The sequence below is a fragment of the Rosa rugosa genome, chromosome 1 (assembly GCF_958449725.1).
Source record: "Rosa rugosa chromosome 1, drRosRugo1.1, whole genome shotgun sequence".
Taxonomy (NCBI): domain Eukaryota; kingdom Viridiplantae; phylum Streptophyta; class Magnoliopsida; order Rosales; family Rosaceae; genus Rosa; species Rosa rugosa.
This window is the reverse complement of record NC_084820.1, coordinates 34589497-34617144: the sequence shown is the minus strand read 5'-3', so window position 1 is coordinate 34617144 and position 27648 is coordinate 34589497. Positions and strand designations below refer to the sequence as shown.

The window sequence follows — 27648 nt, the reverse complement described above, 5'->3', positions numbered from 1 at the left end:
CGAGAGGTGGGGCGGGTGGTTGGTTCCGAACCTCTCTCTCATCTCTTTTTATCTCTCTCTCTCTCACACAAACTCAATCCTCACCACATTTCCACATTCTCCACAAACGCCTCTCTCTCTCTCTCTCTCTCTCTCACTCTCTCCCTCTCAGCTGCTTCACTCCTCCAATGGCGGCGTTGCAGTCACTGGCTCCTGTTCCTCAGCTGCTTCACTCCTCCAATGGCCGCTCCCCGATGAAAGGACTCTTTCTCGTCGATTTTGTCGGCTACTGCAAATCAAAGAGGACTCGCCGTAAATTCAACGGAGCATCCCAGCCTCTACGGACAAGCTTCCCTCAATTCGTTTCCAAAGCCGTGCTCGACCTTGGACCCTCCTCTACCGATCACTCAACTCCTCCTCCTCCTCCTCCTACTACGACTTCCAAACCTCAGGTATTTCTGCTACGACGCCGTTTTAATCACTTCGTCTCTAAGCCACTCTTCCTTTGGCTCTCTACTTATCTATCTTAAATGCACAACTGCTTCTAACTTTGCTCATAGAGCGCAAAACTATTCTATCACCTGTGTAGGAAATAGGAATGTCATAGGCCAACAACAGGACTAATAATACAACACTTGCTCACCTCCTCATGCTTAGATTGTTTTTTAAAGCCGCCAAGAAATGAGGAGTCATTTCAGATACAGGATTGCTTTAGTTCTTAGTAGGAGCCAAGTGTGTGAACTATTTATTTTTATGCTGTCGGGTCGCCTTAGCTCTTTGGAGAAGGGGTTGAGCTGGGACATTTTGGATGGAGAGGAAGAAAGGAGTTTAGTCCAGAGAAACAGCCTTATTTGATTAAGTTAAAGCAGAGAAGGAGTCGACAAAAATATAGAAGCTACCTGAGTTAGAGCAACAAACCTGAGGTCTCAACTTTGTGAAACCTGCTTAGACAAAGAAAGACCCCTGAGTTACAACTGCTTTCCAATCTAAAACTATAGGTGAAATGATCAGTGCTGATTGTTACTGTTTCGATTTGTAAACCAGGTTGCCTGGTAGATCAGGGGACACCTTGTTCCCTGTACTGTGTTTCTTGAAAGATACAAAATAAGAGTAGCATTTGTTAGAGACACAATATCACGTGTGGCAAAGGAATTGTAGAATCTTGGATTGCTGAGGCATGGTTCACCTTTACTTCAACTATGTTTCCACCATTGGGCTTTGGTGATCTTGTTTGTGTCTTTTATGGACTTCTTATCCATTACCTGTTATTTCTTAGTGTTTTCCTAAAATCTGGACTGCTCGTAGATTTGAAATTTCTTAGTGTGTTCACAAAATATGGATGAGTTTCAGTATAATTATTCATTTTTTTTTGTTTCATACAAAACTCAGAAGAATTATGAAAAATTACTTTCACACATATGAGAAATGCATTATAACTGTCTTTCATGAAAGTTTGTCAGAAACTTGCAGTTTCTATTGCCTTCTTCTTTATTATTATTATTATTTTTTTTTTTCCATTTTTGGTTTAAGGTTTACTTGTCATGCATTTGAATGAGTTGTATTTTCAATCAGTTATCTGTAGAAATCTGATTCCATGTTCAACAGGTTGCGGACCTGAAAGATATAATATCAGAAAGAGGAGCTTGCGGAGTTGGATTCATTGCCAATCTGGACAACAAAGCATCTCATGGCATTGTTAAGGATGCTCTTACAGCTCTTGGCTGCATGGAACATCGTGGAGGCTGTGGAGCAGATAATGACTCTGGTGATGGTTCAGGATTGATGAGTTCAATCCCATGGGATCTATTTAACAATTGGGCTGACAAGCAAGGGATTGCATCGTTTGACAAGTTACACACTGGTGTTGGAATGATTTTCCTCCCCAAAGAGGACAACCTTATGAAAGAAGCCAAAAAAGGTGATTGCTATCAATTACATTATTTACAATAACTTCCTTTTGTTTTAACGGTGAATGATCTTATTCGATTTTGCATGAATTGTGCACCTGTCCTGACAATTTTTTATCTGATAGTTAGTATAAGTAAAGGAATCTCAAACAATAATCTGATTTCTGATTTGTCCATATTATGTGGTTATTTATTATTTGTCATAAGATCTTTATTATTGTATGTGAAGAGAATACCCAAAATACAAAGCAACTCAAGTCAACCACCCCAACCCTCAATCAAGATGAAACAGGAATTATCTCTAGAATGTTTAATAAAAAAAGATTTCCAAAGAGAAGCTAAAAGTTAATTCTATCCAGAACAAAATCCAGTTTCTCTTTCTTCATAAAAAAATCTTATGTTTCTTAAAAAAGAGTAGTTACCTCTAAATTGAAGAACTTTTCACCAACAAGAACCAACAACTGCTAGAATGTGAAGCACTGTCCCCTCTTAATGAAGCACTTAAAGTGGGGATAAGCACGTGTAAGGACTTCCTTGGATTGTATAGTATTAAGCTTCTCATGAATCCCCCCATCCAGGTAAAGATTGGCACTTAAACGGTCACACCAACCTTCCAAATTCAACAACCTGTCCTTCATAGTGTTGTCAGTATGTTCCAGTCCTTTTTGTGTATACAGTAATTAGTGTGTTTGGTAATTTATCGGCTTTAAAGATGGCTAATTCAGCCGTCTTGACAGAATTTTTTATCTGCTCTCTGGCCTCACGTTGAGTAAGCATGATGTGTGATCTGTGATCTCTTTCCAGATTGTTTTGCTTGCTGTAGTAGACACTAAAACAAACGTTTGTGCTCATGTTTTAGTAAGAGGGGTACACTTCAAAGACTCTAACCTATCTTATGTTCTATTAGTCTGGAAGGCAGCTGTAGTCTAACGTTACAAACATTATTAGGTTGGTTTGTCTGCAACTTGCTAATTGCATGTGATTAGCTTTGTGGTGTCTGTCCACTTTTATTGTATCGTTCTCTGTGATCAATACATATGTTCCTTTCCAGAAAAAAAAAAGGAAAAGAAAGAAATTTTTTTTTTTTCTAGCAAGAGGGGTAAGAAATAAAGAAACAGTCCTAACCTACAGTTTATTCTACCACATTGAGTAGTTTGTTCTCAAAACTGACTTGAGGCTTGATGGTAGTTTTCAAAAATTCTATTTCAAGACCTGTTTCTTTTTTTTTTATTTTTGCTCCATAATTTTTTGCATTAATCGAATGACCAATATTGATCGATGTATTAAGAGCAGCAAAACTATAGGATGTGAGACAAAAAAGGGTTTTCAATGCTTAACGGAAATCTTTGTCAATTACATTAAGAAATATTTATTTTATAAGATTTGAGTTCTTATTTATTGGGTTAAGTTTATTGTTCTCCTAATTTTTTTCGAATCCCTTTCTCTTCGTGGAATGTGGACCTCTTGTCCCCATCTATTGTTTCATTCTACTCTCTACCTTGTCTACCTTCACTTTTTGACTATCTGTCTGTTTATCCATTGCTTCAGTTTGTCAGTTGTGAGTGAGCAAAAGTTTGTTTCAATATAGTATGTGGTTTGACCGTAATATTATTTTGTTTTGTTTTGTTTCTGTTTCTTTCTTTAGCTATTGTGAATATTTTTAAACAAGAGGGTCTTGAAGTGCTTGGGTGGAGACCTGTTCCAGTGAATACAGCTATAGTTGGTTTCTATGCAAAAGAAACAATGCCCAGCATACAACAGGTATTCGTCAAAGTTGTTAAAGAGGAAAAAGTTGACAACATTGAGCGAGAACTGTACATATGCCGGAAGTTAATCGAAAGAGCAGCAAGCTCAGAAAGTTGGGGCAGTGATCTTTATTTCTGTTCTTTGTCCAATCAAACAATAGTTTACAAAGGAATGCTACGCTCAGAAGTTCTTGGTTTATTTTATTCTGACCTCCAAAGTGACCTTTATAAATCCGCTTTTGCCATCTATCATCGAAGGTATAGCACAAATACCACTCCTAGATGGCCCCTTGCACAACCAATGAGGTTACTTGGTCACAACGGAGAGATCAACACCATACAGGTTTGTATTTATAACTTGAAAAGTCATTTGAGATTTTAGGGTTTAAATTGGTTCTATGAGTTGCACTTACCTCTTTTTAAGATGACACCACATTTCTATTTCAGGGGAACTTGAACTGGATGCAATCACGTGAAGCCTCACTGAAGTCACCTGTATGGCATGATCGTGAAAATGAACTTCGTCCATATGGCAATCCAAAGGGTTCAGACTCTGCGAATCTTGACAGTGCGGCTGAAGTATGAGATAAGCAATATAGCTGATTATCGATTATAATAAATTCAAAGAGTTCTGTTTATATAATGATTCATTGGAAATAAATCAGTAAAAAATTAAAACTAATAACTAACTCGTAAACGACTTTTAAGTTGGCTTCCTATGTATTTTTTTTTTTTAAATTTTATTTTTTTGAAGTGGGTCCAGTATTTCCATTGCATTACAAACCTTGCTTTCACAACCAATGCTGTATTACTTATAGCTTTCTTGATGCTTATTTTGGTATTGCTTGAATTACATATAAATGCAACTTGGTGGTTTATGTTTACGGAAATTCGAGCATTATGAGTGTGATAATTTGTTGTAGTATCTCTTTGCCAATTTTAATTGTTCATATTTGTTTGATGATGGAAGATGAAACTAAATTCTAGTTGTTTCGAACTCTAATTAGAGACATTTAAAATGAGCCATGCTTGGAACCTTTTGTTTTTTGTTGCTATCTTTGACAACCATGCCTTTATTTCTGGACACTGACAATCTCTCATTCCTATTGATGCTCCTACATTGTCTCGGTTATTAATAAATGGACCATCATTATTTTTTATAGTTAAATAATTGCTTTTAAATTAAAATATTCCGTTTACTTTGTTTTATTTATTATTTTTTTCCTTCTGTTTGTAGTTCTTACTAAGAAGTGGCCGGACTGCTGAGGAGGCTCTGATGATTCTTGTCCCTGAGGGATACAAAAATCATCCAACTCTGATGATTAACTATCCAGAGGTACACTAAGATGATGCTTCACCATTCTGTTTAAAGTATAAATGGTGTTGTACTTGTATTGTACTACCATAGTTTGTCTCCCTTTTCCTGATGCATAGCTCTTGTGTGTTCGGGCAGCATTTATTCGTAGCACCCTAAATGTCTTTGGTTTTTCTGATCACCCCCCAGCTTTTAGTTTCAATTTGATTTGTGTCACAGTTACATGCAATTGAGACAGTTACATCTCCCCAGGGTTGAATTTTACATCTTTTATTCATTTATTTATTTATTTTTTTTCCGAATCTCATTCATGGCTCAGAATTTAGGTCCAGCTCCCAGGTTATGAGCTGAGCATAAAACTGGGGAGCTACATGCTGAGCTGTAAATAGTGACTATGTCTCAAAATACTACCCAGATGTCCTTTGTGTCTTAAGGTCTGTTTAGTTTTAGAAGTATCCTTTTAATTCCCCAGTCTACGCATTCTTATGTCTGTTTACTTTAGAAAGCCTTCATTATGAATAAAGCATATGGTTGTATTAGTTTTCTTAGTTTTCACTGTTAACTCGTGAGATTCTATGGAAGTGATGTAGTCATATTACATGTTTTTTTTTTTTCCTTTGTTTAACACATCATTTTTTGTTTGGTAGTGCAGTTAGATATTCATAAAAGATATTTTGATTTTCTCTATTTGCTTTGTTTAGCTGATAAATGTCGTTATTTTAGGATTTTAATGAGTAGCAGAATTTGAGAATACAGAAACAGGAAAATATTTTTCACTCTCAACATCTAGATCTTGACCAGAATTCTTGTATTTAGAATAGTTATCCCACATTTTGAACATACTGTGTCTCTACTGAACTCTATTTATTTTCTTTTAGGTGGTTGATTTTTATGATTATTACAAGGGTCAGATGGAGGCTTGGGATGGACCTGCTTTATTGTTATTCAGGTAAAGCTTAAAGTCAACTCTCCATAGTAAAGGCAATAAAAACATCAACTCAATTTTTATTTTCGCGTATCTCTAAACTAGTAGTTGTGGCACAGGTACGTATCTCTTTGATCAATCTGATTTACCCTATAGTTGAATTTCTTTGAATTGTTCAAAATTGTGCATTTGGCTTAAGAGATGCTTGCAAATTCCGCATCAGAAACGTTAAGCCTTGCTTTAATAATTTATAATGCAACAGACTTGATTTCTGTGCAGGAAGTCACTTTTATTTATTTATTATAGTTTATTTATTTATTTATTTTGGACTATACAGCTTTCTTCTGTTTGTTGCTAATATAAATTATGTGGTACAGTGATGGAAAAACAGTTGGGGCATGTCTTGATCGTAATGGACTTCGGCCTGCTAGATATTGGCGGACATCTGATAACGTTGTTTATGTCGCATCTGAGGTTCGTTTGGTGTTTTTTAGTTATTCTATTTGCTTGAACCTTTTTAAAGTGTTAGATGAATTACTAGCTTTTGGGTGAGCACAAAATTGGCTCGTGCCAGTATGCCACTGGATTGAGATTAACTTTAGCCTGGAGAGTGATATATTTGTTAATTTTTATTGAATTTTTTTTCCCTATCCAAAAAAGAGAAGGACAGATAATTGGTAATACTGTTTACTGTTCCTGGTCATTAATGATTTCTAAAGGCAGTCACTAATAGTAGAAGTCGGATAGTGAGTTCAGAATCTGAAGAAGTACGGAAAGTAACAATTTCATTTGAACTTAATGATGATGAGTTGGTGGATTTGTTTTGGAACAAAGCTAGATTTTGGTGTTGCCCTGGGTATCTGTGTTTTCCTTAGATACAAAAAACAGTCTAAGCTCCATTGGAAATGCCCTATCTCTTAGGAGGTTTTGTTTTTTCTTGGCTATTGTTTGATTTATTTGCTGCTTTGTTCATTGTTGCTTCTGATGGTTGGGACTAGATTTTATTTTTTGACACATGAGTGTGATTAGATTCTTTTTATCTTACATCAACTGGTATAGAGCCAAATCATATCTTAGTTGTGCGGGTGCAAGTCTGGGCATGGAAATAACATAAGACAAATGAAAAGAACCCTGAGGTACCTAATGAAGAAACAATAGAAAACGTGGCAAAGAAAGATGTGAAAAACCTTCCACAGCAAATTGTTTAGCTACTTGACCAAAAAGAAAAAAAACATACTAGGTTGGAGCAAGCCAAAATATAATCATGGATTGTATGATAGCAACAAACGGATGTCTAAAGAAGCACATCCAGGCTCTGAAAAGCATTTGAATAAACCGCTAGTTGGTTTCTTTCTCCAGTTATACATAACAAAAGAGATTTTAGGTTCCACTGCTGTTGCATAATATGTTGGATGTGATTAAACATGGTATGTTCTTTATCTTGTCCAGGTTGGGGTTCTTCCAGTGGATGATTCAAAAGTTACAATGAAAGGTCGTCTAGGTCCTGGAATGATGATATCTGTTGACTTACTAAGTGGTCAGGTTTGTAAAACACTTTATTTATTTATTTTTTCTTTTTTCCTGTTGTATGTTTCGTCTATATTATTGTTGCTTGGATATGTTTGCGAGGATGGTAGTACAAAGTAACTAATAACTTAGGGTTTATTTATAGATCAAGTTTGCACGACTATATTTTGATTTATCTTGCTGCTGTTATTAGGTGGATTTTGGTTGTGAAGAAACTGTGAGTCAATAAAATCCAGAAATAAATTGAACTTGCCTATTTGTATACTTCTAAAGTTTGGGAATATTTTTCCTAGAGAATTGTTTTCAAACTGCGAGTCATTGATAATTTTGTTTTTTTTTGGGGAGAAAATACAGTAGACATTCAATTATTTAGAGTTGGGTACTTTAAGAATATCAGAACTTTTCATTCTGATCATTTACAAGTGCCACTAGATGCTTATGAGGCATTGGAGCCAGCAGGAGTTAGTAGGTGATCCAACACCTGAAATAAAAGGCGCAGCAGACTTTAGGTAAAATCATAAAATGGTTGTGGAAATCTCTGTTGGCATCAGATGCTATGTGGAATGGGCATCTTTTGTATGTTGTTGCGAGTTTGTGATGGGTAATGGGCAGAGGACTAGACTTCAAGAGGACAACTGGTTGGGGGGTGATGTGTGTTGCAGGTGGTGCATTGATGTAGCACCTGTTGGAGAGAATTAAGTGGTTTTGATGCAGAGAAGGGAATTAGGAATGTAATGAGGGATAGACCTGGTCAGTGGTGGTCATACTTGGTGTAATGGGAAAGCACCTGCCATTTTCTTTTACTGCCTGCTTTCCAGATTTGGAATTTGAAGGCACCCCAGGCTTTTGGTGGCTTGCGTGAGTCAGTGTCAATACTTGCAATGGGGTACAAAAGAAAATGCTTTATGTCTGGTCTTCCATACACCTGTGCGTACTTTAATAAAGTAGGGGAGGAGATTGCGGATACAAAAGAATGCTTTAGTGCTTGGAATTATTGAGCATTCAGTTCAAGGCTTTGGGGAAGGGTACTCTGTAGAGGTGTTTGTTGTTGTATTGATGGAGTTTAGTAGGAGTATCTTTGAGATTTTCTAGTGGTTGTTATGGAGGAGCTTTGGATCAAGAGTCAAATTTTGGGCTGCTTTCTGGGCTTGTTTTTCTGCAGATGCTACTGAGGGTTTCTGTCTCAAGTAAAATTTTCAATTTGCTAGCTGTGGTGGAGTGAGTTTTGTTTGGTTTGTTTTTAGTCTAATGTATTTGGGTTGTTTCGTTTTCTTTTGATGTGGATTGCTTATCCACAATTGTACTGTTCCTTGAAAAGAAATAAAATTGTTTCTCTTATAATGAATCATTTACATTTTCAACTCTAGAAGTCCTTGACTGAAACGGTTTAGCTATTCCTATCATTTCTTTCAAATGTACAATGTCAATGCATGTGTTCATAATAAGAAATAGGGAGTGAGAACTGGATTTGGAATTGCATAATGCTTGTGTTTCAATCTGAGTGTTTCATATTCTTGGTCATGAGAATACACAGGTTGAAGATATTTGCTCTTCTCAGCTTTCTTCCAAAATATATTTTTATCAAACATTCTCTTATTTTCAGCTGTAGAACTCATTATCTAGGATTGGCTGCTTTAGAGCTAATTTAAATTCTTAAGCTTTCAAATTGCAGGTTTATGAGAACACAGAAGTTAAGAAGCGAGTGGCTTTGTCAAATCCATATGGAAAGTGGGTGCAGGAAAACATGCGGACCTTAAAGGCTGTGAACTTCCTTTCATCCACAATCGCGGACAATGATGCAATACTGAGACGGCAACAGTGAGTCTTCTATTTAAAAAAAGGCAACAGTGATCCATAGTTTCTGACATTCTACCATAGCAAAACTAACTAAGGTAGAATTGGTGATTACAATGATAAAATGAGAATAAACTTCCGTGCGTTGGCTGTTATTTGGGTTCTCTGGATAGAAAGAAAAGATCTTTTATTTCTTTAAAGGTGCATAGAGGTGCAGCTGTGTAGAGGAGTGCTGGTGCTGGCCTTGTGGCCCCTGTGCTCTGGTGGATTTCCAAGTCTAGTTTTTATTTTTTTGTTTTTTTTCTATATTTGCCAGGTAGCTGTAGGTTACGGTTTCTGTATTGAGTCTTGATAAGGGTGTTTTCTTTGGGGATTTACCAAAAATGGCACCCAAACATAAACCATGAGCACAGACGTTTCTTTGGACATTGTATAGAAATGACACTTGGCCTCAGAAAGACCACACTGCCTCTTTAGGGTCAGGTTACTGAAAGGTTTGATGTGTTTTTCTAATTCCTTATTTTGTGCTATGGACCAGAAGAGCACAATTTCTCTAACTGTAGAAGTAAATGTTCTCGTTTTGTGGGGTTTCTTTTACTATAATTGTTGAATCAAGATAATGGGGTCTGTAAATGTACTTAATCTCTTTGTTTTGCACATATGTGCAAGAAACAATACATACAGGAAAATACAATCACTTTAGCTTTGTTGAGTTCACCTTTTGTCATGGTTTGGAACTGCTTTATCATCTATTGGAACACAAATTCTGAGCATGTAATAAGTCTGATCTATTTCCACAGGAAAAGTAATACTTGCATATATAATGTCACATTTGGGCACTGGAACCTCTGAGAAAATTTTAAGGTTTAGTTTGCAGGATCTGGTAAGAACAAAAGCTTAGTAAACAAAATTACATTTTGGAAAGTAGAGAGTGAAAACTTTGTAGATAATATTGCATTATGAAAATGGAAAATTAATTTCTATCTATTGTATCCTGTTGATGCTACTGGGTTGCTTGATTTCACTAGGTCTATTTGACTGTCATGTCCAGTGTTTTGTGATGGCCAAGATTTTACTTTGTAACGGTTAAATAATCATTTTCTTGAGTTGGCTTATATATTTTGTACTTCATGGGAGCAGGGCATTTGGTTACTCGAGTGAGGATGTCCAAATGGTTATCGAGACAATGGCTTCACAGGGGAAGGAGCCTACATTTTGCATGGGTGATGATATTCCATTGGCGATTTTATCTCAGAGACCACATATGCTATATGACTATTTCAAGCAACGGTTTGCGCAGGTTTGTTAATTTGTTTACATATGTAATTGAGTCTGGAAGCTGGCTGCCAATCTTACCTCTGCTGACAATAACTGCCTTTTTAATCTGAGCAGTCTTTTTTATTCTATATATAAACTTTCTTATCATTGATCTAAACAAACATCTTTGAGTTTAATTTGGTTATATAGATACTTAGAATAGCTTCTCGAATGAGTAGAACAGAATCAGTCTTTCATAAGTGTGGTGGTTGTAAATAATAATTACTGTTAAAGAAATGCACATAGTTTCATATTAAATTATTAAAATTAAACAGAGTAGGACTTCTAAATCAGATTAGGATTTATATTTTTAGCGGTAGGTTTGGTACTTAGCTTCATTAGGTTTCTCTACTTTAGCATTGTATTGTATTCCCTTCTTCTTTTCCGTTTTAACATTTTCAAAGCGCCTCTGTCTGTTTAGGGATAAGAATACACTAATCTGGATGCAGTTACTATGTCTGTTCTGTTCAATATGTCCTCTTGCTAACCTTGGAGAACTATTTTGGTAGCATTTGGACACAAAAATAATTTTGGCTGACATCTCCTAGCAATTTTTGTGTTTTCAGGAGCAATAGTAACCTAAATAGATATGCTAGCTTGGGTTTCTGTTTAGTTCTATGACTACACATGTTAGGCCCCTTTTATTTATAGCATGAACCCACATCCTAATAACTTGAGTTTGAAAATCATGGTAAATCAACATAATTATTATAATATACTACTCAAGTGCACACTGGATTAGTACCATCTTGTATATTGCATCCCAAGACATATCTAACGACTTTGATTCTGTTTGGTGTTATGATCTAATAAAGTCGTGTATAATTTGTTCGTTGCAGGTTACAAATCCAGCCATTGATCCTCTAAGAGAAGGGTTAGTTATGTCTCTTGAAGTCAACATTGGAGAGCGACGAAATATTTTGGAGGTTGGACCTGAAAATGCATCGCAGGTTTGTTAAGCTCTTTCCTTAGTTATACTTTGATTGCAACCATAATATTGTTGAAGTGATTATTGCGAAAACTTCCCTCTTTATTTTTTGGATGTAGATCTAGCAAAGTAAATTTATTTATTATGTTTTGGACCAGGTTATCTTGTCAAGTCCTGTGCTCAATGAAGGAGAACTTGAGTCATTGCTTAAGGATGCTCAGCTAAAACCCCAAGTTTTACCTACATTTTTTGATATTCATAAAGGGGTCGATGGTTCCTTGGAAAAAACGCTGTATAAGCTTTGTGAAGCTGCTGATGATGCTGTTCAAAATGGTTGCCAATTGCTTGTTCTGTCTGACCGGTCTGATGAGTTGGTGAGGATCCAATTTAGGTTCACTGTATACTAATGCAAAACTTGTTCTTTAGTTCTTTATTCAACTTTTGCACGATCTATCCTGTACAATGAGAGTAAATTCATTTTATGATTGATAATATGTTTCAACTTGTTCTTTAGTTCTTTATTCAACTTTTGTATGATATATCCTGTACAATGAGAGTAAATTCATTTTATGATTGATAATATGTTCATATAGGAGCATATATCTTAGACTTTCCTGAAAGATGATTGCATTAAAGCCTTTTTTGTAATTTTTTACTTTTCTTTTGCGGCACTCTGTTCTGTTCCTTTTTCCTCTCTCTATTTCTATTTTTTTTTTTTCGTTTGTTTTGTTTTTCATTTGAATTTTTTAATTTATTATTATTATTATTATTTTTATTATTATTTATTTTTTATTTATAGTTTTAAGCGAGTAAGACCTTGTTGTAATATGGGAAGTCTTTCTCTGAATGTGCAACCAAGGGACAAAACATATGACTCTCTATTTTCTAAAATGTGGTGAGCTAGAATAGGTTGCTCATGTGTGCAGATTTTACTAAATAAATATGATTTCTTTATGTGATTAGCTTTTTTTCTTCATCAGATTGGCATTGCTCTCTATAGATATTAAAGCTTTTAATGATTCTGCGATGATTACCCTTTTACTTCAGGAAGCAACTCATCCTGCAATTCCAATCCTTCTTGCTGTTGGTGCTGTTCATCAGCATCTTATTCAAAATGGGTTGAGAATGTCAGCTTCTATAATAGTGGATACTGCTCAGTGCTTTAGCACTCATCAATTTGCCTGTTTGATTGGATATGGTGCAAGGTCAGTTCTCCTTCAGTGAAATCTTTGTGAATGACTTCTGTGATGTTCCTATGCTTGTTTTGGTGTCTGGGTCAATGGACATATATAGTTTTTCGTTGGAAGTTGGAATCCATAATCATATAGTGATTTGACAGCAATGTTATGTGAGTATTTTTATTAGGCATGTGATACCAATTTATCTGAACTCTCGTCTTTGTCATTTAATTGAGATTACAGATCTTTGCCAAAATTTTCTTAGTCCTATGCAAAATTTTCTTAGTCCTATTTTCTCTACTTTAATACTTTTTCTCTATTATTTGGTTCACATTACATCTTTGCATTATATGAAAAGTTTGTACCAAATAACTGTGCACCAGTTCTAATTGTAGGGAGTGTTTCCAGCATCGTATCTGCAACTCTTCCATATTCTAAAAGTTATATGAAACAAGGATTTACTTGTTTTTTTTTAATCAGAAATGATACTTTCATTAAAAAACAAAAGGAACAATTTAGTTATAATGGATTTACTATAAAACAGACCTTTGCAAAACATTGACAAATACAGCTCAACATAAGATAGACTAGGTGCCTGCATTTTTTCATTAGCTCTCCATCAAAAATGCATTTGTTCACTCTCTTTTATTAACCTTGGGTGAGTATATGTGTTGATTATCATAGTATGCAAACATTTTCAGTACATTGATCTCTTGTTGATGTTCACTTTTAAGTTTGTTTTATATGTTTTTAGAGGTTAACTTTATGATGGATTCAAAATTTTAGGAATTATTTTGACTCCAGTAAGTACTGGATTTGAATACCTTAAATTGTCCTAGTGGTAAAATTGGTACGAAGAAACAGCAGGGCAGAGTTTTGGTGTTAGAGGTGAACTGAAGATTTTATTTTCCTAGTAGAAATGAAATTTCAAGAACTTGAAGAAAAATACAACTAGTGGGTGTTCAACTGTTCACATCCAAAGAAAGAACGTGCAACTAGTCCTTTTTCAATTCAAATTTGGTGGAGATTTGTCAGTGACTCTAGTTTAAGTTGGGTTAATCCAAGTGGGTGCTGTGAGTTATTAAGTGTTCGTTTTAAGTGTTTCAGAAGGGGTAAAAGGCTAAAATTATATGGAGATGCAGAATGTTGGCTGTCTTTTGGGTAAATTGGCAGGAGCAAAATAGGAGGACTTTTGATGATTTTCCTGGTCTGTGTGTGGAAAAACTTTGGGATTGAGTGAGCTTCTGGTCTGCGCAACGGGCTTCAGTGACCTTAGAGTTAGGAAATTATTCCCTATCAGCCAGCCTTAATGCTAGATTGGGAAGCTGCTATGACTTGATTAAGTCACTTGAAGCCTTTTTTTTCTGGATTTCTGATTCTCATTTCTTAGTTTGAGGATTTCTTGTCCTCTACTGTACTGTGCTTAGTTCTGTTTCTTCTGGGATAAAAAAAAAAAAAAACATCCAAAGAAAGGAACAACCGAAGAAGGAGCTAGCAGATCCCGCAAAGTAGTCATAAAAAAACCCTCCCCCAAACCCCAAATCTGCAGTAATGGAAGACCATAAACCTGACCGATCATTTAAACTGATCCCTAACCCAAGAGTCAGGGAAAAAAAAAAATATACTACTCTTGATCCAAGTAACTTTAAAAACTGCTATCAACAAACAGCTCCACAATCTTTGAGCTTTTTGTCCTTTTCCGTAAGCTTTGAACGAATGCTCAGCAACTCGAAACATCTTTTTGAGTATATGATGCATATGAAGACAGAGGACTGGGGTTAAATCACCCCAATCTAACAGATAGCAGGCAAAGAGTAATCATTAAATTCTAAAGATGCAGCTGCCCAAATGGAACCGAAGAACAAACCCTTTCCCATAAATGATCCACCTCCTTGCCCTTCACATTATCATATGCTTGTATTCCTCTCCACCCACACAGTCCACAAAATATCTCTTTTCTTTCCAAGTTATCCAAACTTTTTCATTTGATAACACATTTCATGAAAAGCTTAGCTGTGTAGGATTTCTACATTCTTAAAGGGTGTGTATATTTTATATCATTGTAAGATTTTCTTGCTCTTGTCATCTACTTTATGCTGTAGATTTCTTCTCTACTATTACTACATTGTTTTGTTTAATACTTAAATATTACCGTTTCTTTTCAAAGAAAGCTTTTGTTTTGCTCGTCTTGTTGTCACTTCTTCCATATGTTAAGTTCATTGCCTGTACATCACACATTTTGATGATTTTCTCAGTGCTGTGTGTCCATACTTGGCATTGGAGACATGTCGGCAGTGGCGTCTGAGTAATAAAACAGTAAATCTAATGCGGAATGGGAAGATGCCTACTGTAACGATTGAACAGGCTCAAAAGAACTTCTGCAAGGTCAGTACAATTGTACTTGAAGTAAATTGTGTGAAAAGTGCACTTCTCTTTTTATATATAATTTTTATTCAAGTGAAGCCAATTCTTTGTATAGTTTGATTGTTACTTTGCTAAAGCAGCATCACAGGTGATGGTAATTCTATTTTATTGTAACTTTTCTTGTTCACATATTAATTTCCCAAGTTTTTGAGTTTATGCAAAAACGTTTCCAATAACTTCTGCAAACCCATATTTTGGTCAATTTTTTATGCAAATTATGTTGGAAATAGTTTTAATTTTTTACTTTTTATCTTATTATGTTTCTGTCTTGTTCTACATGCTGCACATGATTCAATAGCTGAGCCACAGCTCATAAGTAAATTGATGATCATAATGCTCTTGTAGAAAATGCAATATATGAACTTAGCCAACCTCTTTCTTGTTTTCTGAACTTACTTATATCAAGATGACTATTAATTGCTAGTTTTTTGCATATGTAGATATTTTAAACTGATAAACTGGTTCTTTCTTACTATGTCAGGCTGTTACGGCTGGTCTTCTTAAAATTCTTTCCAAAATGGGGATCTCGTTGCTTTCAAGGTAAAATTATGATAAACTATTTTCAATTGTGTTGTCTTCTTTGTATGGTATGAAATCAGTTTTATTTTTATTTTTTTGGTTTTTTCCCTTTAATTGTAGTTTGTTTTTGTTCTGTCATCTTGAACTTGTCGTCAGTTGTTTTACTATATGTTTCATCGTCAGCGTTATTGGTTATTTCTCAAATCCTGTAATACCTCTTTCCTGTCTATAGTTATTGCGGTGCACAGATTTTTGAGATTTATGGATTGGGGAAGGAGGTTGTTGATCTTGCATTTTGTGGGAGTATATCAAGTATTGGTGGATTAACTTTTGATGAGGTAAGAATCATAGAAAACAAAATATGGTTACTATGATAAGATCGTGCATGCATTTGTATAGATAAGAATTTTGTACTACTGTACATAAACACTGTACATGTATTGTTCTGTAAATTGTCAATACTTGTGTTGGACAAATTTAGTTCGTATCACAGTCGTTACTCATTGGCAAATCTTGATATTTACTTTAGTTGGGTTAAATGATTATATAATGGAACAAGGAAACTGAAAGAACATTCAAGTTGTAAACAGGCTTAAATACCAAAATTACATCCAACAAGCTGGCAATTCAGTGAAATTTTATTTCTTAAATGACCCTAAATCCCCATGTTCCACTGTCAAATCCTTTGGATACCATCCATACTTCCATATACGTGAGGTTGCCTATGTAGGTGCATGTGTGGCACCCACTCACTCACTATTATGGCAAAAATCAAAATTAAAATGAAGTCACAAACCTTTTCCAACACCACTGCCTCTATAGTTACACTTTGAACTCCCCGTATCAAAACCAAATTGATGAGGCTTTGAATATTGGAGTGGGGTCTGTGTGTAATAAAAGTTATTTCATTTGTTGTTATAGTATCCTTCTCCAATTCAAAATGGGTTTGGGATTTAATGGCTCCATAATGTGATTGACAATTAGGCTGTGCTATATTGGTTTCAGGTGAATCTTGTTTATTTATTTATTTTTTCTTTCAACATTTTAAATTGCACTAAAGCATATAATTAGCGTCCACATTAGTAAATGTCCCGCATTTGGCCGACATCACTTATGGATATTGGATGCAAACTCAGGATTGGGAGGAGAGGGGCGACACTGGCAATACAAGAATAGGGAAAACATGTTACAGAAAGAAAGTTTCGGGGAGACATTTTTCCATTTAAGCATGAAAAAGACATAGCTCTAGGATTGCATTTTTAATGCTGTGTTTATATCCAGTCATTTATTTTGATCTCAAGAACCAGGAGACCTATTTACAGCTATACGTTCATCTCTTGTTAGGGGTTATGTTCTCGTCATCTAAATAATTTTGTAGACAGTGAGATGCATACTGCTTCTAGTATACAGTTCAATTGGTAACACCATAACACACTTCTGATTTACAAAATTGACAAGGATTGGTATTCCATTTGATCCAGATGAACATTAAGAGTGCATGGTTACTGAATACAACTGTGCAGCCAATCTTAGGATATTATGGGAAGACTGTCACAACAATATTGTCTTCAAATTATCGTACTCTTCTTACTCACGTATCCAGTGATTTTACATTTTGCATCTTTTTTTTTGTTCTATAGCTGGCGAGGGAAACTTTGTCCTTCTGGGTGAAGGCTTTCTCTGAGGATACAGCTAAACGACTGGAAAATTTTGGATTTATACAATTCAGACCAGGAGGTAACTGTTATGTTTATGTGTTTATTTCTTCAAGTGCTGTTACCTTCAACATTGTGTCCTGACTTCTCTTAGTCAATTATTTGAAAAGTTGGGTGGTTAAACTGGTTGAGTTTTCAGAAAGCATTGCAACTTCTAGCTAATAATATGTCATCTTTGGTATTGTTAAATGCAAATTAGTAAGATCTCAGAAAAGTATATACCAGCATATATAAACTCGAGAACTAGTTACATGCAAGTAATTTTGTTAGATCAAATTTTTATCAGCCTCAAAAGCACTAAAGGCTACTTGTTATTTCTTTATTTTAAGGGGAGTATCATGGAAACAACCCAGAGATGTCGAAATTGCTACACAAAGCTGTTCGACAGAAGAATGAAAGTGCCTTTTCTGTTTATCAGCAGCATTTAGCTAACCGGCCCGTTAATGTGAGTACTTTTTGTTAAAAAACTTACTTTTAATAAAAGAACAACACGAGACAAGATGTCCTCTGAAAATGCTAGCTAGAAGATGAAGGCTACAACTCAAGATAGCATGAAACTTTTCAGCATTGGACTATCATTTGATATTGACTATACATTGTTATTTGATGTTAGGTTCTTCGCGATCTCATTGAGTTCAAAAGCGATCGTGCTCCAATCCCTGTGGGAAAGGTTGAACCTGCTGTATCCATTGTTCAACGATTCTGCACTGGTGGTATGTCACTTGGAGCTATTTCCAGAGAAACTCATGAGGCTATAGCCATTGCAATGAATAGAATAGGTGGAAAGTCCAATTCTGGAGAAGGTGGTGAGGTAAATCGTCTAGCGTTTACATGCAAATTATTGTGCACAGTTGTCTTTTATTATGTTGTTTTGGACTAGCGGTTCATTGTTTCAATGTGTAATCATTCTTCAGGATCCTATTCGCTGGAAACCACTTGCAGATGTTGTTGATGGGTATTCACCGACCCTTCCACATCTAAAAGGTCTTCAAAATGGAGATACTGCTACAAGTGCTATCAAGCAGGTCACCCTTTTGAAACTTAACTCTGAAATAAATAGAGATCCCATAATGCATCAGTTAAGCAATTCATTATGGCAGCATCTATATATAGCATTACTTCATGGCAGTATAGGCAAATCACCATTTCTACCTTATTTCAATAGACGGGAAATATTAAAAAATGAAACTGAAAGTGGACATCTTTCAATCTTTTAGGGTGTGCATCTCATCTTTCAATCTTATTAGGGTGTGCATTGCCTAGATAATGGTTAGTGAAACAGTTGATCATGCATTTCCTATGAGCTATCATCACAAAAGGCATCATTTTCTTACATTTCCTATAATTATTTCAAACAACTTCAGGTTGCTTCAGGACGTTTTGGAGTCACTCCAACCTTCTTGGTCAATGCCGATCAGCTGGAAATCAAAATTGCACAAGGGGCGAAGCCTGGTGAAGGTGGCCAACTGCCTGGTAAAAAAGTTAGTGCATACATTGCAAGGTTGAGAAACTCGAAACCTGGGGTTCCACTTATATCTCCACCCCCACACCATGACATTTATTCTATAGAGGATCTTGCCCAATTGATCTATGACCTTCATCAGGTAATTGTATCATGCAAATTGGTTGGGTTTAATTTCTTATTTAGATGTTGAAAGATTTCTGATAAGATACCAATTTCTGCTGAATAAATAGGTGAACCCTAAAGCTAAGGTGTCAGTGAAACTTGTGGCTGAAGCTGGAATTGGCACTGTTGCTTCTGGGGTCGCAAAGGGTAATGCTGATATCATACAGGTACTTCTCAGGGACTTTTATCTTTTTGTACGGAGTGTGTTGCTCTTTAGATAAAATAAAAAAAACAAAATATCTTTATCTCATATGTACTTACCTCAACATCCTTATGCTCTTTCTGCATCTATTAATGGCTTTATGGTAAAACTTATGCAAAATGTACCTAAAGCCATCATATATTGACTACTTTTGTAGTTTTGTTTTCCAAACATCATCGGTTTTTCTTCTTGAAATGAGGACAGAAAGAGAAAAAAAAAAACCCTTCCCTTGTATTTTCTACATTCTCTAACCACGGTGTAAATTAGTTGTATTACTACCATTACTGTAACAATGCATTTTCAGTTTGATCCCTATAAACCGATAGATTAAGAAGGTTTGGGCCACAGTTCCTTTTTCCCTATTAATTTAGATCGGAGAGTTGTCTTTGTCTTTTGTGGCTTGCTTGGTTCCTCTTTAATTTTGTAAGTTTCTTTTTCCTCTTAATGAACTTGGTTTGACCACCAGTATTTGTTCATTTTCTCCTTAATAAGAAACTATGGCATCGAATCAACAGCTTGTTCGAGTACTTGCTTGAAAACACCACTTGCATTAATTTCTAAATTGTAAAAGTACTTGCATAGTTGCTTTATCATCAGATGGGAAAGGCACTGAGGGAGACAACTCTATTGATCATTTTCTCTTTTTTCTGAGACAAAAAAAAAAACTCTTTATACTGTGCAGATATCAGGGCATGATGGTGGAACTGGGGCCAGTCCTATAAGTTCCATTAAGCATGCTGGTGGGCCCTGGGAACTAGGACTCACAGAAACACACCAGGTGATTCAATGAAACTAAATATGAGAACTAAATTGATGACTGCTCTGTGATTGATGCTTTTTGATCATGATCTAATTATTTGGTATTCGAATTTTTACAGACACTCATAGAAAATGGACTTAGAGAACGAGTCATTCTTAGAGTTGATGGTGGCTTTAAAAGCGGAGTTGATGTTCTAATGGCTGCAACTATGGGTGCTGATGAGTACGGGTTTGGGTCTGTGGCAATGATTGCTACAGGTTGTGTTATGGCCCGCATTTGCCATACGAATAATTGTCCTGTTGGTGTAGCCAGCCAGGTATCAGGACTACTTATTTTGATGAGAGTAAATGATACTGTTCCAGAATTCTTACAAGCTTGCTCTATTGCATGACATGGCATGCCATGTGGCTTGCCATTTAGTTTCGTGCTATACGAGACAAATGCACAGGGTGGGTGTGCATGTGAGGGAGAAACATGGCAAGCAACACATCAGCAGCCACATTATGTGATAAGTTCTGATCTTGGGTGATGTAGGACGAGATTCTAGTCAGTTTCAACAAGGAATATAAAAAAGAAATAAGTGGCAAAATATTAAGAAGACCAAATCAATCTCGTCCTACATCATTGGGAATATGTTGTGTATTTTTCATTTTGTCTTTTATTATACCATCTTTCTTTCTTTCTAATGGAGATGGGGTTTGCATTTGTTATTCCATTTCCCTATTTTAGAGAGAGGAACTGCGTGCTCGATTTCCTGGCGTGCCTGGTGATCTAGTCAACTTTTTTTTGTATGTTGCCGAAGAGGTAATAACTTTTATTTACTTTTTTAATTTAGGATTAGTGCTTTCCTGTTCAATTTAATTTTTTCTTTAGTGTATAATTGCACTTTTAAAACATCCATATGGTTAAACCTGTCAAGGTTGATGCATATGTTCCTCTTCCTAATTATTATCTTTCCCAGGTAAGAGGCATGTTGGCACAGTTGGGATATGAGAAGTTAGACGATATAATTGGACGGACAGATTTGTTTAGACCACGAGATATATCTCTAATGAAAACACAGCATCTTGATCTCGGTTATATTCTATCAGTATGTGGTTGAATAATTTCCTACTCTTTGCATTTAATATTCTTAACCATGTTTTTTCCTTTTGGTATAACTTCTCCTTTTGATTCCAGAATGTCGGGTTGCCAAAATGGAGCAGTACCATGATCAGGAATCAGGATGTTCATACTAACGGTCCTGTTCTGGATGATATTTTACTTGGAGATCCAGAGGTAACACTTGCTATCTTTCTAATCAATCTCTTGTTTCTGCTTCTCTAAACAAAAAGCTTTGTGAGCACTATGATAGGATGGGATTTTAATATAGGTTTACGTGGATGGTAGAAGTAGTAAATGTTCCATTGCCCTATTTATTGAAGAAAAACAAAATTTTTTATTTGATCTAATGGAGCATAGTTCCCAACCACAGATTGCTATTATAATTTACATGCATATCCATCGCTTATGTGCATGGGTATATATGTTAGAAGTTTAAAAATAAAATTGAATCTTTTATTTTAGTGAATGGAATATTGGAAGGGTTATACCTGTTGGAATGTGTTTGAAAGGTTGGTAACATATGAAATGTTTCATGCTTGGCTTTTCTGAATTACAACTTTTCCTAGCAGGTGGATTCTCTCTTATTGATAGAAATACCTTTATTGCATTCAAATATAGATTCCCAGTAATTTCATGCCTAGTTTTTTCTAGTTTGATAGTGCATTTCATACTTGGAGATTAAGAGTCTTTTGAGAGAAAGTTCAAACAGTTTCTGGATCGCTGTTTCTTGCTTATCAACATTTTCTGGGAGACACTTGCCAAACAAACCTTGAATACCTGTGAGGGCAACCTTGTTTTAAGGCTATAGTTTTGTAACACTAGCCTCAATCTATTGTTATTGTTTTCCTAGACATTTGTGCATTTATCTAGCATTATTTATGAGATTTAGTATGCATTGAATTTCTGAAGGTAATAGCATTATTTTTTTATTTTATTTTATTTTAAATATAGAAATATCTAGGATTATTTATGAGATTTAGTATGCATTGAATTTCTGAAGTTAATAGCATTATTTTTTTATTTTATTTTATTTTAAATATAGAAATTAGACCCTATAAATTTCCAACGATATATTGAGAGGAAAAGCCCAAGAAGAACCAAATTATCGAGAAACTAATCCACAACTTAAACTATCAGCTCCTATTTTCTTTATATTTGTGATGGCATGTGCTGGTGTTGCCCATGTGTTATTTTCATATTTTGCATTGAGTTTCTATGAACTCACAGTATGGCTCATTTGATATATGTATTGATGATAGTCTCTGATTAGGATAACTATATACTAGTAGGAGCTTCATGTATTAACTATTGGTTACAGAAGATTCTAGAGAATAGAATCTAGTATTTTGTGGAAGGCAAAATTGGAGAAGAAATCTACAACAGATATGTTTGTTTTTTTTTTTGAAGGGAAAGACGACAAACTATATTAAGTGAAATTGAAAAGTACATGGAGCGATGCAAAAGCATCGAAAGAAAAACAATAAAGCATAACAAGATGCACAAACGCATTTATAAAGTAGGAAAATAATAAAGGATAGCAAGACGCGTAGACGCATCTAAAATTAAAGGTACCCATGTGACTTGATGTCGGACGACATCGCTGCACTGCATATGTCATGAGAGCAGTGTAAATATAGGAGTAACCGTAACCGTAACCGTAACCGGTCAACAGATATGTTTGTTATGTTTATGGCGTGGGAGAACTATATCCCCCACACTTGGTAGTTTCCAACATGGCATCTTTGTTGTAGTTAACTGTCACAAAAAGTTACAATCTACTACATGTAAAATCTGAAATCACAAAAGAACAGAAAGAAAACGGATATTAGCTTTTAGAAGTACAACTCTTGGAAAGATTTTTGCAATAAAGATAAAAACAAGTTATTTGACCTGGTAAAGAGGGCCCTCGAAACATCCCTGGCTGAGGTACCACATTGTGCAAAGGATGGCACTCTTCAGATTAGAAATCTTCAGCGCACCACCCTCCAAGATAGGTGCTGGACCATTTGTTAAAGCTGAAGGCTATTATCTCTTAGACTAAGTACAGAAAGGAATTATTAGCTCCGCAATTTTAGCATTTTCTATCAATAACAATGTGTAGCCAAAATTAGCCAAAATTAGAGGAAATTTTGTATGTTATTGTACAGATATCAGATGCAATTGAGAATGAAAAAGTGGTTCAGAAGACTGTAAAGATATACAATGTGGATCGTGCTGTTTGTGGGCGTATAGCAGGGGTGGTTGCCAAAAAGTACGGTGACACTGGTTTTGCTGGGCAGCTGAACATAACGTAAGATGTGGCTTTGTCATTACATATAGAAATATCATCAGTATCTGCCCGGCATATCTGTTCATTTGGATGCGAGCTAATTCATTTGTCTTCATTGCTTTCAGCTTTACAGGGAGCGCTGGGCAATCATTTGGTTGCTTCTTGACTCCTGGGATGAATATTCGACTTGTTGGAGAGGCAAATGATTATGTGGGAAAGGTATCTTTCTATAGTGAAATCTTTAGATCTATTTGAGGTTCAGCTAAGCTAGAAACTTGATTATCTATTAGTTCAGTCAGTTAAAAAATTTCAGCTATAAATCCAGCAACTACTGGAGTTTTTGGTGTTAACAGGACACTATTGGCCTAGCAGCTGTTTATCACTTTGTGTCTTGCTAGTCTATTGTTCAACAAGATTTGTTGAATTGTCTGCATTGTCTTCGGAACCATTTATGTCTTCGGAACCATTTATTTTCTTCTATTGTATAAGTTTTAATCTTTAGATATTTAATATTCAAGTTCGCTTGGTTTTATTTCTAACTCTACTGGCCACCCATTTTCTCAAGTGCTATATTTGAGCAGCTACTGCATAAGATGAATCAGTTTTGCCAACTGGTGTTCTTGTTCTATGTTCGAGCAGTTATTGCATGATTCAATGAGTTTTACTTGCAACAGTCTGATACATGCAAAATGATTTTTTGCTAGAGTATTTCGGGGGGAGAATTGGTTGTCACTCCGGCAGAGAATACGGGATTTTGCCCTGAGGATGCAACTATTGTAGGGAATACCTGCTTGTATGGTGCAACTGGGGGTCAAATCTTTGTTAGAGGGAAAGCCGGAGAGCGATTTGCTGTAAGAAACTCTCTTGCGCAAGCAGTGGTTGAAGGCGCTGGAGACCACTGTTGTGAATACATGACTGGTGGCTGTGTAGTTGTACTTGGAAAGTGAGCATCTCTTTACATAGCATCTTTATAGTGACACAAAAATATGAAAGTAAAGAGTTAATTCTTAAGGTACTCCTACGTTTGAATTGACAGAGTGGGTAGAAATGTTGCTGCTGGAATGACTGGAGGTCTGGCATACTTTCTTGATGAGGACGATTCTTTCATCCCCAAGGTCTTCTTTCATACTTTTTTTTATCCCTCATACTGTCCTGCTTAACATCCTATTCTTTGTTATTATTTGAAATCTATATACGACATAAAATGTGCATCCATTTGGTTGATGAAGGGTCTTCTGTAGCTCATTTCTTCTCCATGCAGCTGAAGATTAAGGACTTTGCACTTTTCGTCATATTTTTAGATAGCTTAATTGTGTATCTGTCTGTTACATATTACTTTGAAGTCCAACTAAATTACTGTTCTATCCATAACAAATGTACAAAGCTCATATCTCAAAAGATAATTATGTTTAGGCAGGTTCTTAAATTTAGCTGTTGATTTTTTTTTTTTTTTTTTTTTCACTTGTTGAAAAGAGAATATCTGGGTTGGTTATGGATTTTCCTAAAGTTAGAATGTCCTTAGTTTATACAAACGTCATTATGTGTGTTGTTATTTTTTCGAATGGATCATTTGTGAAATGAAATCTAGTTACAGATATGATGAATTTCTGTAAAATGGGAAATGCTAAACTGTCTTGTTGACTCCATCTATTGTCCAGTGTCATAGAATTCATGATAGCATGGTGCAATACCATGATTATAACTTTTATAGTTTATTGTTTTTGCATTCCAATTTATTTACATAGCTCTGTTTAACATTATATTGTAAAACTCTGAACAGGTAAATAGGGAGATTGTGAAGATCCAAAGAGTCAATGCTCCTGTGGGGCAGATGCAGCTAAAGAGCCTTATTGAAGCCCATGTTGTAAGTGCAACGAATTAATGCTTTTATGATTATAACATATGCCCGCTAGTCCCTAAGATTATCGGCCTTGCACGTTTTGCCATTTTAGAATCTTGATTTTCGGTGAGGTCCACGTCAACAATTCCAATACTCAAATACTCTACTTATTTCACTGATTTCTTGTTGAAGGAAAAAACTGGAAGTGGCAAGGGCTCTGTTATTCTGAAAGAGTGGGACAAGTACTTGCCACTGTTCTGGCAGCTGGTTCCCCCTAGTGAAGAAGACACTCCAGAGGCGTGTGCAGACTATGTGAGAACAGCTGCTGGTGAAGTGACTTTGCAGTCTGCTTAGAGTAATGTTATCACAGTGCTTTGAGTCAGATAGAAAACCTAAAAGCTCCAACTCACCCTGTATAGATCATAGAAGAAACGTAATTGTTATATTGGAAAACCCTGTGCTAATTACACTGGGATTTGGGAGAGGGCCTTAGCAGAGATGGTCACCAAAATAGAAGAGGAACACCATTCCCCGGGGGACAGTGTAGTGCAGTTGTATAGTGAGTGATTGTGGCCTAAATTGTAAATTCAAGCTTGTTCATCATGTTCTTTTCTAAACAAAGCTTGATGTTGAAAATTCAAGCATGGTGTGATTGTCATCCTTAGTTGATTTCTGTCAATGAAAGGAAATTCACTTTGAGATCGTGTTCTCATTCGGAAACTTGAATCTCGAATTCAATTGATTGAATTGCTTTGGTATGAAAAAGGGTTTGGGTATGGGACTTGTGCTATGTTGGCTATGTTCTAAGGCATCTCCATTCTCCAGCTCTAGAAGTATTTATTTATGAAGTTGGCAAAGTGCTGTAATTTTTTTTTTTTTTTGGTACAAGTGGGGCAATCAGCCCAGAAGAAAGAAACAGAGGAAAACTAGCCAGCACTGCTGGCATTAAATCTTCTAGCTCTAGGAGCTCCCACAATATCATCTAACAGAGCTTCAGTCACCAGCGCAGGAGGGTCATGAATAATTCAAACTCCTTTGGCATGCAAAGTACTATTTTTGGCTAATAAATCAGCAACCATATTACGTTCACGATGAACATGCTTAATCTGAATAAAGTCAAAGTCTTTCAATAGGTTTCTGCAGTTCATGATCAAAGTCCCCAAAGGATGTAAGCCAACATTATCACTGTGAATGAGACTAATCAAAACAGAAGAATCTGATTCAACTTCCAATCTTGTAATATTTAGACTCAAAGCAAGGTGAAGGCCATGATACAAACCCCAGGCTTCAGCTTGAAGAACTTCACCAGCACCAATATTAATCATAAACCCACCACCCCAGCAACCAGAATCATCTCTTATAACACCACCTGCTCCAATTGAGCCATTGTTTGCTCTTGAGCCATCCACATTAAGCTTATTGTTTCCAATAGCAGGTTTAATCCAAGAAAGCATTTCAACATGACAATTCATCTTCACATTAGGCTTAACAGTAGCCTTAAACCATTCAGCAGCATAGCTAAAAACAATCTCAGGAGGATTATGAGGATAACAAAAATTCACATCGAAAACTTTTTTACACCTCCATTTCCACAAAAACCAGCAGCAGAAAGTGAAGAATATGTTCCAGCTCAAATTTTCCTTGTAGTAACCTTTATGCATCAAGTTAGCTAAAATCCATTCCTCCCAATTTAAATTAAAGGTATTCATCATATTTGCAGGGATATCAAAAGTTTGCCATACCTGTTTGGCCATTGGACAGTCTCGAAAGAGATGTAACATACTTTCCTGAACATTGGTGCAGAAATGGCAGGATGAGTTAACTGTGAGTCTTCTTTTGAAACGTTGCTCATTTGTTAAAAGTTTACTTGACACAAAGGTCCAAAGAAAGATCTTGAGCTTAGGAGGGATAGGAAGAGACCAATTTTTCAACCAAGGATAGGTTTGAAAGCCTTGTTCATCACAAAGAAGCTTGTAAGCAGATTTAACAGAGAAATTACCAGAAGAATTGCCTCCCCAGATAACCTGATCAGGTATATCGATGTTAGCTATAGGAATAGTAGCAATTATATCAACAATATCAGCAGGGAGGTTGGCAAGCAAGAGGGCCAGATTCCAACATCTATTTATCCAAAAATCTTGAACCAAAGAGTTAATATTAATAGTATCATGATTCAAGGCAACATTTTTAAGGATACCACAAGGAGACCATTTGTCAATCCAAAATTTGGCACAAGCACCATTCCCAATTCTCCAATTCAACCCTTTCCTCAAAAGACCAGCACCATAGACAATACTAGACCAAGTACTAGAGCAATTAAGAGGCTTTTTATAACTTTCCTGCAAAAGAGACTCAGAACGGAGGTACTTCTCCTTGTAAATTTTATTCCATAGCTCCTGGTCATTTTGGACCACTCTCCAACTTGCCTTAGCAAGCATGGCCCTGTTCATATCAACTGACTTTTTGATCCCCAACCCACCATTACACTAGACGCACACTAAGTCCCAGTTAGTGAGATGAATTTTCCTTTTCTGCTCAGTGTCTCCCCATAAAAAAATCTCTATTAAGCTTAT

General features: G+C 35.9%; 1 protein-coding gene across 1 annotated transcript; it reads left to right on the top strand.

Moving 5' to 3' along the window:
• LOC133724738 (ferredoxin-dependent glutamate synthase 1, chloroplastic/mitochondrial) lies at positions 1-25774 on the top strand. The gene is made up of 33 exons (XM_062151567.1): positions 1-431; positions 1585-1897; positions 3532-3974; positions 4079-4210; positions 4869-4967; positions 5825-5895; positions 6249-6345; positions 7321-7413; positions 9071-9216; positions 10333-10492; positions 11349-11459; positions 11596-11811; positions 12485-12642; positions 14871-15000; positions 15521-15579; positions 15791-15896; positions 17199-17295; positions 17603-17718; positions 17887-18084; positions 18188-18298; positions 18638-18877; positions 18969-19067; positions 19785-19880; positions 19981-20178; positions 20592-20666; positions 20824-20952; positions 21042-21140; positions 23114-23256; positions 23361-23454; positions 23940-24178; positions 24272-24350; positions 25016-25099; positions 25268-25774. Exons 1-33 carry the CDS (start codon positions 168-170, stop codon positions 25427-25429), a joined length of 4857 nt encoding a protein of 1618 aa, XP_062007551.1. The 5' UTR covers positions 1-167; the 3' UTR covers positions 25430-25774.
• The last annotated feature ends 1874 nt before the right edge of the window (positions 25775-27648 follow it).